The sequence below is a fragment of the Gekko japonicus genome, unplaced genomic scaffold (assembly GCF_001447785.1).
Source record: "Gekko japonicus isolate JY-2015 unplaced genomic scaffold, Gekko_japonicus_V1.1 scaffold743, whole genome shotgun sequence".
Classification (NCBI taxonomy): Eukaryota; Metazoa; Chordata; class Lepidosauria; order Squamata; family Gekkonidae; genus Gekko; species Gekko japonicus.
This window is the reverse complement of record NW_015167560.1, coordinates 557,937-572,125: the sequence shown is the minus strand read 5'-3', so window position 1 is coordinate 572,125 and position 14,189 is coordinate 557,937. Positions and strand designations below refer to the sequence as shown.

General features: G+C 37.9%; 1 protein-coding gene across 1 annotated transcript in view; it reads left to right on the top strand.

Moving 5' to 3' along the window:
• TTN (titin) overlaps nt 1-14,189 on the top strand; it is a 343,112-nt gene that overhangs the window by 169,365 nt on the left and 159,558 nt on the right. The window contains 23 exon segments of the mRNA XM_015413748.1: nt 787-870; nt 1,054-1,131; nt 1,324-1,407; nt 1,799-1,882; nt 2,136-2,219; nt 2,394-2,492; nt 3,229-3,312; nt 3,731-3,805; nt 3,963-4,037; nt 4,200-4,274; nt 4,495-4,569; nt 4,896-4,970; nt 5,402-5,485; nt 6,062-6,454; nt 6,988-7,068; nt 9,186-9,269; nt 9,498-9,581; nt 10,274-10,357; nt 11,228-11,311; nt 11,458-11,538; nt 12,418-12,495; nt 12,691-12,765; nt 14,141-14,187. Of these exon segments, the coding sequence (XP_015269234.1) occupies nt 787-870; nt 1,054-1,131; nt 1,324-1,407; nt 1,799-1,882; nt 2,136-2,219; nt 2,394-2,492; nt 3,229-3,312; nt 3,731-3,805; nt 3,963-4,037; nt 4,200-4,274; nt 4,495-4,569; nt 4,896-4,970; nt 5,402-5,485; nt 6,062-6,454; nt 6,988-7,068; nt 9,186-9,269; nt 9,498-9,581; nt 10,274-10,357; nt 11,228-11,311; nt 11,458-11,538; nt 12,418-12,495; nt 12,691-12,765; nt 14,141-14,187 (2,147 nt within the window).

Below are 14,189 nucleotides of genomic sequence, written 5' to 3'. Positions count from 1 at the left end.
TAAGCATGTGACAAGTGTTGTATGAAATAGTCCACAAAGCCAGTTTACATTAATTTAATAACAGTAATTAAATGTCATCAAATCACAGCCAACTTAAGGTGGCCCCTCATGGGGTTTACAAGGCAAGAGATGAGCAGAGGTGGTTTCCTATTGCCTTCCTCTGCCTAACAACCCTGGAATTCCTTGCTGGTCTCCTATCCAAGTGCTAACCATGGCCAATCCTGCGTAGTTTCTGAGCTCTAATGATCTTGGGCTAGTCTGAGTTATTCAAGCTGCTAACATCTATCTATCTATCTATCTATCTATCTATCTATCTATCTATCTACCTACCTACCTACCTATCTATTTATTTATTGCATTTGTATCCCACCTATTCCCGTGTGCAGGCTCAGGGCAGGTCACATCATAATTTCATTTACAATGTAATCACTAAAATTCTACTTCCAGTATACTCAATAAAATCTAAAATTATAAAATTTAACTAAAATGTACTTCAACTTAATTCAGCTTTGTCAAATGGACTTTGGTAGAATGCAAGTAGCATAAATGGAATTGGACTGGTTAATTTGGTTCTGGAATAGGACAGAATGAGCACTTGTTTTATTGTCTTATCCCTCAATCTTGTGTTATCCCCACCCACCCACCCATGTTGTGATACCGCCACTTACCTGTTGTTGGCATGCTACTAGGATTCTATGTTAAATATATAAAGTCTTGCAACACAGCTGATTTCTTGTACTCTTGTTCCGTGAGAACACTCTTTAAAATAAAGTGCTATCTTTAAAGTGCCTGAGGTACCCAAGAAACCCGTCCCTGAGAAAAAGGTTCCGGTGCCAGTGCCCAAGAAAAAAGAGGCTCCTCCAGCTAAAGGTATAGCATCTCTTCATTGGCATTCTTCTTTAATTTTGTTTAAAGGAATCTTTTTCTTGGCAGTTGGGGAGAAAGGGGAATTATTGTAGAAATGTTTTTAGCCCTGTTTCTTGTTGCTGTTCTGTTTTACTGTACTTTGATCGGCTGGAGATCCTCAAAAACTCTCAAAACCTATCTTTAAAGTGCCTGAGGTGCCAAAGAAACCAGTCCCAGAGGAAAAGATCCCAGTACCCAAACGAAAAGAAGCTCCACCAGCTAAAGGTAAATCCTTTTGGGATTTGCAGTGTTCACATAAATTTAGCATCCCTTATTCCCTTTTTGGTAACGTGTCAAAAAAGGTGTTTCCTTTTTAAAAAGTTTTCTCTATGTTTGTGTTCTTGAAGTCTGTGTCACACTTTTGTGCCTCGTCAAAACAAAATTACATTCTCAGACAATCTTATATTTAAATTTAAGTGCCTGAAGTGCCTAAGAAAGCTGTCCCTGAAGAGAAAGTGCCTGTTCCAGTACCTAAGAAAGTGGAAGCTCCTCCCACTAAAGGTACATTGCTCTGTAATACATGCAAATAATTAGAACTTTGTTCATTTGGCCATCATTGTGAGCTACTATCCTGATATACTGGCCTGAACCCTACCACTTCACCAAGCAAAGTTGGAAGCCTTTCTCCCTCATAACTGGCTGCTCCTCCAATCAAGGAGGAAGGCTTCTTAGGCTGTGGGAACTTCTACTAGCCTAAGGTGAAATACCACCCCCTATCAATACCAAAAACTTGTTGATTTCAGTCTGAATAAGTCCTTCAGATGAAAGTGATTCAGATACATCCCTTTCGTGCAGTTCTGTTTTTGGTTGGGTTTTTTTTTTTGTTTCAATTTAATACTGAAAAGGGTGTAAAGAATACAAAAAAATGATATGCAAATTAATGTTTTTTAAGTGCCGGCAGTGCCGAAAAAAGCCGTGCCAGAGGAGAAAATCCCTATTTCAGTTGCTAAAAAACCAGAGCCTCCAACACCAAAAGGTACCTGAAATATTAACTGGAAAATATATGTAGGTGATACTTACATGCCTGAGTGTTTTTTACCCATGTTTCCCATGTAAAACAGCTAAGCACTATAAAGTGCAATATTAACCACACTAAAGCAACCAGAGCTTCTAGATCCACAACCATATTCCCCTGTGCATCGACCGTTTTTATGTTTTGTCTTCTGCTACATGTGTTCTTTCTGTTGCTGATATATCCATACATAGTCAATTTCTTAATATCTTTAAAGTGCCTGAGGTACCCAAGAAAGCTGTGTCTGAAGCCAAAGTGCCTCTTGCTGTGCCTAAAAAGCCAGCCGCACCAGCCGCTAAAGGTAGATGAATTTATCGAAGCAGTCTTTGTGCTTTCATGTGTTTCCTTAAATAATCTTAAATGTGATATGTGTTGTATGTCAGATATCACTGCTGTTCCTTGATTGTCAACTTTTTCTGTTATTGTCTTGTTGTGACAATACATTGTACATTTTCTTCAAATTGCATCTTTGAAGTGCTAAAAATACCAACGGCGGTTGCTGCAGAGGAAGAAGAACCTGTTTATATACCGGAAGAAGAAGAAGAAGAAGAAGAAGAGGCAATACCCGAAAAAGGTACATCAACTCTCCATTAACTTTATCAAAGATCTCTTTTCAATTCATGGTAATAGTATTGTCTTCATTCTTTGTTCTTTACTCCATATGGATCATGGAGTCCTATCTTATCAGTGTTTACGCTGGAATGAATCCCACTGAGTTTATTGGGACCTACTCCCAAATGAGTGGACATAAGATTACAAATTTAGTTTATATTTCATGCTGACTGTTTCATCTTTTAAGTGTTCTTGGTTTTGTTTTGTGCTTCTTTTTCCTTTGTGTTTTGAAAAGACAACAGTTTTTTCTAGAGGTAAAGAATATTTGTAATTTCTAGAAGAGAGCAATAAATAGAGACATCTGTAACTTTTTGTAAAGTATAGATTATAAGCAACACTATGGCTAGTACTATCCACAGAATTAATATGCTAGTTCTATGGACCAAAGAGGACATTAGACTTAACTTGTATTGAGCAGCAGTTCCATATTTTGCCAGGCAAACTGCTTTTAAAGCTGAGTGGAATTTCAAAAGCTGTTTACAACATGGTATTGAAGGATTGGTGTTCAAAGAAAAGAAGTATAAAATTCCACTAGTACAAACTCCTTCAATTAAATAAAACAAGCCTTTTGAATCTTGGCCTCCCCCCCCCCCCATGCCCCTGCTTGTGTATGCTGGTGTTCCATGTGACTTATGTTTGCTTTTTCATTCTGAAATTATCAATACAAAATTCTTAACCTGAAAAAAATATGTTTAAAGTCCCAGAAGTGCCAAAGAAAGTTGTCCCAGAAAAGAAAATTCCTGCAGCTGTTCCCAAAAAAGTGGAGCCTCCTCCTCCAAAAGGTACATTCATTTGCATATAAAAGAATGGATATATCAGCATTTTTAATCTTGTCCTACAACTGTTTTCTGCTAATAAGATGGCAGACTTAATTCTACACACTTCTTGCCACTGAATTGGGTGGCATTAGAATAACTATGTATAGGAAGCATTTCAAAATTGTGTAGCTTGAAATTGTATTAATGTGTCAGTTCTATCCATTTGCAGTGGATAAAAACGTGTGACTTTCTTATTGTTAATGTGAAATACCTCCACTGATGTCTTGAATGGTGGGAATCCTCTGTTAATGTCTTGTTAATGTTCTGTTAATGTCTTGCTTGTCCTATGCCTCTTGCTGTCCTTACACTTCATGTTGTTTGTTAACTTGTGTTAGCTTGTAGCTTAAAAACATACTCTTACAACACTCTAATGTCTTTAAAGTACCAGAGGTTCCTAAACCTGCCCCAGAAGAGAAAGTGCCTGTTGCCAAAAAGGTGCCAGCTCCTCCTTCAAAAGGTATAAAGAAAAGAAAAATTGTATATGAATAGACTTTTATATAATTCAGTTACTTATTAAATAATTCTAATCATTCACTTAAAGCTTTGTGAAGTCTTCTCTGTTTGTATGTGACGGCTTGAAAGCACATTCTTAAGATTATGTACTGTCTTTAAAGTGCCTGAAATTCCTAAACCTGTTCCGGAAGAGAAAGTGCCTGTTGCCAAAAAGGTTCCAGCTCCTCCCGCAAAAGGTACAATATATGAAATGTTGTACAGAAACGTTATTACGTAGCAGTAATTTCTAATCTTCAATGAAGCATTAACGTAAATAGTTCAAAATGTTGAGATGTCTTACATGTTTGTGTGTGGTGGGATAAAAACACTTTCTTACAAATACTATGATGTTTTTAAAGTGCCCGAAGTTCCTAAACCTGCCCCAGAAGAGAAAGTGCCTGTTCCCAAAAAAGTACCAGCTCCTCCAGCAAAAGGTATAATATATGAAACGGTGCAAAGGCACATTTTAACATTAATAATCATTTCCATTTTTCAATGAGGCATTAAAGAATTCATATAAAAGCTTTAATAATCATTTCCATTCTTCAATGAGGCATTAAAGAATTCATATAAATAGTTCAGATCTTTCTGTTGTCTTACTTGTTTGTTTGTGTTGGCATAAAAACACATTCTTATAATACTATGTCTTCAAAGTGCCTGAAGTCCCTAAACCTGTCCCAGAAGAGAAAGTGCCTGTGCTCAAAAAAGTGCCAGCTCCTCCAGCAAAAGGTACATCCTTATGTGTAATACATGCAAAAGTTAATCTTTACATTACATAATGTCATTGGTTACATAATATTCATCTTAACATTTATATTCTTCGAATACGTTTTAAATCCATTGTTTGTGATGTCTTATTTTTTAATATTTTGCTTGCTATCACGTATGTTTGACATCATTGGTTACATAAGATTCATCTTAACATTTATATTCTTTGATTAAGTTTTAAATCCATTCTTTGTGATGTCTTTTTTTAAATATTTTGCTTGCTATCACGTATGTTTGTGTGTGGTGGCTTGAAATCAAATTCTTAAAATCACGTAATATCTTTAAAGTGCCTGAAGTCCCTAAACCTGTCCCAGAAGAGAAAGTGCCTGTGCTCAAAAAAGTGCCAGCTCCTCCAGCAAAAGGTACATCCTTATATGTAATACATGGAAATATTCATCTTAATATTTATGTTCTTCCATTAAGTTTTAAATCCATCGTTTGTGATGTCTTTTTTTTTTTCAATGTTACACTTGCTATCGTATGTGTTTGCGTGTCGTGGCTTGAAATCAAATTCTTAAAATCACATAATATCTTTAAAGTGCCTGAAGTCCCTGTCCCAGATGAGAAAATGCCTGTTCTCAAAAAAGTGCTAGCTCCTCCAGCTAAAGGTACATCCATATATGTAATACATGCGAACATTCATCATTACATTAACAAATGGTTTACGTGATTCAATTACATGTGAACTCAAACATTTGTGGAGTCTTGTATGTCTCTGTGTTGTTTGTAATCATATATATTTTGACTCATGTTGTACAAGAAACAATGCTAAAGTGGTGCCATGTCTTTAAAGTACCTGAAGTGCCCAAGAAAATTGTCCCAGAAAAGAAGGTGCCTGCTGCTCCTCCTAAAAAAGTGGAAGAACCACCCATAAAAGGTATATCTTCTCTTATCTGGTGAAATTTGAACTGGATGTACTATTTTCATAGTACTTGATTCTGTGTTTTGTCTGTCCGTGAAAGATATGTAATTTCTCATTGTGTTTTGTTGTCGTTTCATGAATCCATTAAGTAGTTTTTCTGTTGGTTTTGTTTTCATACCATAAACCATTTGAAGGTAGCTGTCTGTAACAACAATATATTTCTAACTCTCACGCAGTGGATTCTGTGTGTTTATATGGAAGTAAATACCACTGTGCTCAGTGGAACTTACTCCCGAGTAACTGCATAGGATTGCAGTCTGAGATACATAACAGGAAGGCCCATGAGAAAAAGTACCTGCTTCTAAGCCAAAGGAAATTAATCCACCTAAAGATAGTTTTGTGTCTTTCTGAATGTCTTGTGAAGTTTTTTTCTTCTTAATCTCTTCTAACATCTTACTTCTAATTGTGATAGTATTACTTACCTTCTTTAAAAAGAAGATACTTGAGGGTGATTGCAGTTTTGTTTCGTTGTTTGCTTTTATGCGCCGGCAACATTTTTGAAATAATTAAAAGGTAATAATCTCATTAAAGTGCCTGTGGTACGCAAGAAACCCATCCCAGAAGAAAAGATCATTGTTCCTGCTCCCACTGTTGAAAAATATGCTTATGAAGAATATGAAAGGCGTGAGACGTATGAGAAGATTGAGGAGTATGTGCAGGTACAAGAAGCTGAAGAACCTGAAGAATATGAGGAAGCACCAGAACCTGAAGAATATGAGGAAGCACCAGAACCTGAAGTTGAGCAATATGAGGAGGCACCGGAGCCTGAAGAAATTGAGCAATATGAGGAAGTTCCAGAACCAGAAGAAGTTCAGCAGTATGAGGAAACTCTGGAGCAAGAAGAATTTGAATATTATGAAGAGGTTCAAGAGAGCAAAGAAATCCAAGTCTATGAGGAGGTGTATGAGGTTCCAGCAGCAATAGGTATATCAACTCTTTATTTGTTTGTTGTCTTTTGCCCTAATATTGAGCTCTTGACTTGATGTCAAAATCTTGTTTTTCTGCTGTTTCTTTGCTTGCAGGAATCCACCCTAGGGAAATCAGATTAAACCAACCTGGTCCTTAAGGACTTTAAAAAAAAATCTTGTGATTACAAATAGTAACCTCATGGTAAAATACCACATATTAATCACTTCATGTAATCTTTTGGAGATCACTTTGTCCAAATAAGTCAGCAGTGGAATGTCTAATTCTTGACTCAGGGATAGGAAAGCACACTAATAGTGATTGTTATCCAGCCAACGTACTGAGTGAAACACATTTTTTAAAAAAAATAGTTAGATCAGCAGTTTTTAAATCTCTGAGAAATTCATCTTTGCAGAACATACGATTGTAAAAAAATTTCATCTGGTCCTCTGTGGTGATCAACCTTCACCCTATTCTTTTCTCCCCTGTTTTTAGTAATTTTGTTTATTTGCAAATAAACATAAAACTCCCTAATACAATGTTTTTTCAAGTGCCTGAGGTGCCTAAGAAAGCCGTTCCTGAAGAAAAAGTGCCCAGAGTTGTACCTAAAAAAGAAGCTCCACCAGCTAAAGGTACATGCTGCTAAACAAATTCTTTTATGTATCCCCAAAGCCCAATTTTTCTTTGATGTGGTATCAGTTTTCATTAGCCAACAAGATCACAGGCAGGATAATAAATCAATATTGATTTCAGTAATTCAGTATTCATTGAACTGCTTAAAGATATAAGCTATATACAATGGTTTGGATCCACTTCTTCCAAGAGCAGAAGGCAATTGTGCTTGTTTTCAGGTGGGACATGTCCCCAGATTCTGAGGGTATCTCTTTTCACTCTCAGCCCCTTCACTACTTCTCTTGCTATTCCAGAGGGTTTCCAGATCTTTAGGGATGGCTTTTTCAGGGGGTGCAGGCAGCTGCAGCAGGGAAAAAGGCAACGGGAAAGCAAGCACCATTGTGTAGATGGAACTCTGCTCAAATTTTTCTGCATCCAAGCCAGTTGTTCCTCTTAGTTCATCTAAGTTATTGTAAGGTTTCACTTGTGAAGACAGAATAGACTTCAGAAAATATAGTCATGAAAACCAATGGTAGATGCCTCTGTATATTAAATCTGTCATTTTTATTGGCTCATATAAGATTTAGAACCCAGTCCCTGTATATTTAAGATGAAGACTTAAGTTCAAGCTTAGTTACATCCGCATTTACGTACGCAAAAGCAAGTCCCATTGATTCCGTTTACCATACTTACAACCAATGTTCCCCCTAAGCTGTGGAGTCTTATGAGCAAAAATTCTACTTTGTGAGCCCCTGGCATTAAAGTTGTGAGCAAGTGATTTGGCTGCTGCATAAATTAGTTTGCTCTGGAGCCCTCCTTCCTGAGCTAAGACAAAAATGTGTGAGCCAGAGGCTAAAAAACTGTGAGCTAGCTCACACTAACTCAGCTTAGAGGGAACACTGCTTACAACTGTGAGTTTACTTAGGCTGCTGTTTGGGGGTAAATCCTACTGAATTCAATGGAACTTATGCTTAAGCTTGCCTAGGATTGATTGTTAGTTACAAACAGGGGTCATTTCGTAGAAAAAGAGCTAGGGGAACTCATTAGCATAATTCATTAGCATATGCCACACACCCTGACGTCACCGGAAGTGTGTCATAAGGCCACACCCCCTGACGTCACCGGAAGTGTGTCATAAGGCCACACACCCCGCCCCCAATGGTCTCGGCCGCTGCCACCAGCCTTGCAGCTCCACTGCCAAGCCCCATGAGGGGCCCGGCGGTGGACCTGCAAGGCCGGGGCTGGGGCTGGGCCAGAGGCATTGCTTTGCTAGGAGCACGGGTGGCTCCCGGGGGAGGCTGAGCACTTTCCTGAAAATTTCGGCGGGGTCTGAAGCCCCGCCGCCCCCACGAAGATTACGCCTATGCCCCCGCGTTCCCCCCCGAAATGACCTCTGGTTACAAAATTAAAAGCTTTCCAATTTGAAAATTGTAACTAAGTAGAACCTATAATAGTTTATTCCAATGGAGACAGGAATAACCATTGATCATTATGCCATTGACTCTGAAGTAGCCATGTTAACTTAGGGTTTTGAGATCTATTAGTTTGGAGTTTTGAAAATGTAGCCTGACTAGAGAGAGAATGGAAGGAAGAGAAGGACTGGATCTTTGATCCAGGCACAGGCTTATACATTGTATTGTGTTTGGTGGTGTCCAGGTATGTTTATCTGGCCTGTAGCATTAGCCTGTGAGTCAGAGGTTTTTCTGCATTCTCATTTTACTGGCTGGTAAGATTCTGTTTCTTTGGAGAAGGGTGAGTTGTGTTCGCATGTGTTTTTCTCCCTGTAGTGGTAAATTGGCTATCTCACATGACTGCAGGGAGACATACTGGAATAAGCCTATGTGATACTGAATCAACCACTAGAGGGAGCAGAAACATGTGCAGAACAGGAAAAATACCCCCAAGGAAACAGGAATTTACCAGTGAGTAAAGTGAGAATGCAGAAAACCCCAAAGTCAGGTCAATCTAGTTCACAAGCTTTTTAATCAGCACCGCCTCAGATGGGTGTATGTTTTGTTCATGGTTGTGATTTTGTGTGATTTTGTGTGAACCTTTAAGTTTCTTCTGTGTCTTGCTGTGTTTCATTTGTAATTCAAAGAATTAGTAGTTCTTAAAAAAGAAATCAATGTTTTTAAAGTACCTGCAGTGCGAAAGAAACCAGTTCCAGAAGAAAAAGTACCTATTGCGGTTCCTAAAAAAGAAGTGGCTCCCCCGCCTAAAGGTACATTTGCTCCTCATTTGCATAGTGAAGCAATAAACTCTTCCATTTCATCTTCTGTTTCCATGTTGTATAAATATATTGTGCATTTGTATTCATTAGTTGTGCACGTGTGCGTCTTCACTGTCTGTGATCTTGCTTTTCGTTTTCTTCTTTCATAATTATCACATAACATTCTTCCAAGATTACTAAATAAATTATTCACTAAAAGTAAATACTGTATCTTTAAAGTTCCTGAAGTGCCTAAGAAAGCTGTCCCTGAAGAAAAAGTGCCAAAGGCTGTTCCAAAAAGAAAGGAGACTCCACCGTCTAAAGGTAGAATCAATACTAAAGTAACAAAAATATTCAGGTTCTTATGTCTTCAGTGTTAATACTAATGCCCTATGGGAGCTTTTGGTCAGTGTACACACTGTCTTATGGCAAGTCTTTCTCCAAGTAACTCTAACTGCACCCTATCTTTAAAATGTCTGCCATTCCCAAGAGGGCTGCCCCCAAGGAAATAGTATCTATCACAGTGCATGAAGTAGAAGAACCTCTAACAGTGAAAGGTAGATAACATTTTGAGAAGACAAACACAAAAAAATATTTCTGAACCGTAATAGTGTAGTTGGATCTTTTGCTCAAGACCATTATTTAAAGGAACATGTAGTTAGATCACAGCAAACGCTTTTAGATTTTGCACCACAAGCAGACCATATATCCTGTGAAGCTGCTGAAAGTTGAAGGTAAATTTTCTATTGATTTACAAATAATCTTTGACTTGATCAGAGATTGTTAACACAAACACCTTCTATATATATATTGTGCCACTTTGTTTAGGTTAATTAACTCGTTAGCACCTAGTTCCCTAGGGAGCAAGTCCTTAAAATGTAATTCAGCCTGTAAATGATTAACAGTATTACTAAAAATGGTAGGGCAAAACTTTTCTTGTCTTCATGTTGCTGAATTTCATCTAAAGGTTTTGTCCATTTTTTAAAAAATCTAAAAGAAAACTAATATCTTTAAAGCTCCTGAAGTTCATGAGAGAATTGTTTTGGAAGAAAAAGTTCCACATATTATTCCCAGAGTAAAGGAAGCACCACCAGTTGAAGGTACATCCACATTCTATTTAATTTACAAAATAAGTTAGTTTAGAAATCAGTCAGCTTCATAATTTTTTTCGCACTTGATATTATGACAGGAACATTGGTCAGGTTACTATTTGGTAGATCTTAAATCTCTCTGGGTTGGTTCTAAAGCACCACCAGTGGAGTAAAGCTGGCCAAGCAGGAATTGACTGCTTCACACCTCACGCTGGAGGCCTCTGAACACCCCCCCCCCAAATTCTGTTCCTGGAGGCCAACCAGCCCTTAAGAACAGCATGGGGAGAAAAGAGAAAATCACTTCCATCCACCACCAATGGAAATGCTGTTCCTCCGGCCTAGCAGTGTTCTGTTGGTAAAATGGCACCTTTGAATTCAAGCCCTTTATCAGCTGCCTATCAGGTTTTTGTTCTTAATAATAAAATTCTAATTTAAACTGTTTGTCCAAAGGCACTGCATTGAGGCCACGGCTCATACGATCCAATTTCAGGGCCGTACCTGGAGTGTAGAAGGCCATTTGAATGCTATTCTGTTGACTTTTTGGCCTGTTGAAGCTGCAAAGTCCAACACGAATTTGTCTGGCAAATTTAGACGTAAAGGAAAAGTCAGAGGTGTTTCTGTGTCCACTGTGGTGAAAAAAGAAAAACATCATCACTTGAGCTGTTATCCATTTCGTTTTAAAATGCTGAAGGATACAACTCAAAACATTAAGATTGTGGATTATAAATCCGTTGTATATTTTTTAGTGTCTTCAGTTGCAACATTATTATTATTTTATCATCATTGCGTTGATTTGTTCATCTTTGCTGTCTGTTGTCTTTCTAACCTACATTTTGCAAGTCCTCTTGCCATTTCTGAAATATACTAATATCTTTAAAGTGCTTGAATATGAAGAAGAAGCTCTCCCAGAAGAAAAGGCTCCTGTGGGTATTCCCAAAAAACAGGAAGCTCCCCCAGCCAAAGGTACATCATCCGTTTCACAAATTTCCAAGCTTTTCTTAAAGGGCTGTATGATTGTTGATTATGTTTGTTGTCCTCACCCCTTTCCTTTGTGTTTTCTCTGTGTTACATTTGTACATATACTCAAAGTGAAACTAATATCTTTAAAGTGCCTCCACCAGCAAAGAGAGCTGTACCCGAAAAGAAGAAACCCACCCCACCCCCTAAAGAAGCAGCACCACTTATTCAAGGTAATTCATCTCCACCTGGGACTGGAGTGAAATGGGAGATGTCTTCCTTTCATTTTTGACCCCTAATCTCATTAAAGTTGAATGTTTTGTGCGAGGTAAACAAAGTGGCAAAATGACTGTAATTTTCGTGCAAATCTGGAGGTTAATCTAATGAGATAAAGTGCAAGTCAGTATTCAGTATTCTGCAGCCTCTCTAATAGATTTCAATATAGTCATCTGCACCTATAACCAATATCTTTAAAGTGCCTCCACCAGCAAAGAGAGCTGTACCCGAAAAGAAGAAACCCACCCCACCCCCTAAAGAAGCAGCACCACTTATTCAAGGTAATTCATCTCCACCTGGGACTGGAGTGAAATGGGAGATGTCTTCCTTTCATTTTTGACCCCTAATCTCATTAAAGTTGAATGTTTTGTGCGAGGTAAACAAAGTGGCAAAATGACTGTAATTTTCATGCAAATCTGGAGGTTAATCTAATGAGATAAAGTGCAAATCAGTATTCAGTATTCTGGAGCCTCTCTAATAGATTTCAATATAGTCATCTGCACCTATAACCAAAAATCTCTTCCAATATCCTGCTCTCAGTATGAACCTTTAGAGCATTAGAGTTCTCATAGTGCTGGTTTAAAGGAGAAACCTTGGAATATCTTATCACTTTGGATCTGTCAGTCCAGGTTTCTCCAGGGGAGAACTGAATGCAGAAGAAAAGAGAGGCCATAAAGTGGTTCTGTTTCATCACTGTAATTGTAGCATGGCAGAAACCATGTGTAGAACTTCACAGGAGGATGTGTTTCGTTGCAGTCCTTCGTTCTGTGTATCGTTTGTATTAACCTTTGAGTTAAAATACCCATGTTTCTAAAAAAAGACTAATATCTTTAAAGCACCTGAGGTTCAAGAGATGCCACACGAAATACCTCCTTTTTGGACTTCTAAAGAACTGGAACATCCAGCAGCTAAAGGTACATGAGCATTTCAGTGAAAAGTGATTATTAATGGACAAAAGTTAAGGCATTCCAAGTAAGCCACTGTTGTGGCATTATCACAGTTCTTCTGTATTTCATGTACTAGCTTCACAAATAATTTCTTTGTGTTTGTCTGTTCCATTGTGTTCCACATTTTTTTAACTTTCCTAAAACAAACTAATATCTTTAAAGCGGCACCCAAGAAAGTCATCTCTGATGAACAAGTATCATTTCCAGTGTCAAAGAGAGAAGTTACATCGATTGAAGGTACATACACCTTTAATTGCAAATCTCATTCTCTAACCTCTTGGGGAGTGTTATCAATGTTCTGTGTTACGGAGCCCAAGTTTTCTGTCATATTAATGTATTTAGGGTCATTTACATTGCAGTCCTAAGCAAAGTTACATACTTCTAATCTTGTTGATTTACGTGGATTTTATGACTCTGCTTAAGATTGCCCTGTCAATGTATGTATATCGCATTGGCTTTTTTCATGGGATATACATCCAATATAAGGAAATAACTATTCAAGGACAGCAATAAAAAAATTCACACCAAAAAAGGAAAGAGCAAGATGCAAGTGCAGTAGTGCCATCAAGACCAAGATTTCCAGAGTATAAGCTTTCAAAGCTCCCTTTGACAGATACCACCTGAAACAAAAGCACGCGAACAAAAATTATTTAAATTTTAAAAGTGGTATACTGTGTGCCCCCAGTATTGCTTAATAAAAATCTCTGTCCCAAATATTTAAGGGAAGGAAAAACACCTCTGAAGCAAAAGTAAGAACATAGTATGAGAACAAGAAAGGGAAGGAAATGATAGGTGGTAACCAGGGGGGGGGAAATAACTGGAAGTTAACAGTGACTCTGCCAGCCAGAAACCGCTTAAGCCAGAGTGCTTAGATTTCACTTGTGTCCGAACATTTGCAAGGATGTGATCTGTTATTAGCTGATTTGCATAGCAAAGTATCTCATTCTAAGTTCATTGGTGGAGCTTGTCTTGTAAAATTATAGTATTTCCTTACTCTGCTATTACCCTTCTTACTTCATTTGGAAGGAAGGAGCTTAGTCTTCTGTCCAACCCAAAGAGAGATTGCAACTGAGGCTCAAGGCAGATGTTACAGCAGAAGCTTCATTTCTATAAAGCCAATTCGGCTCCAATTACATATACAGCAGCAGTAGGGGAAACATGGATGAGGGGAACAGACTCCTTATCTCACTTACATCTTATCCCCCAGACATTTCTTTTAGCTTAATTTTATTATAAGTTCGCCTAAAAAAGAATTCAGGAATTGGACTGTGGAGAAGTAAGAGGTAAAAGTGAATAGGATTCCCCTCACCCATATACTTGTTTTGTTCTCAAAATTGGACACACCTGTATATACCATGCATTTTATATAGGACTGGGCAGACCCAGGTTTAGACAAAATATATCTGCTAACATCACACTGAGTTTTAACCTGAGTAATTTCATTAAATCTTGAAATAGGGCTGATTCTGAGGATGCATAACCAAGCACTACTGTGTTTATTAAATAAAGCTGGGCTCTCCGTATGTTTTTAGTCTTTGGTTGTGTTTTTTTGTCCTAAGATTCTGTAATTATGGATTATATGTCTTTAAAAAACACACTAATATCTTTAAAGTGTCAGAAGCATATGAAGAAGTAGAAGTAGAAGAAATTGAAGAAATGGC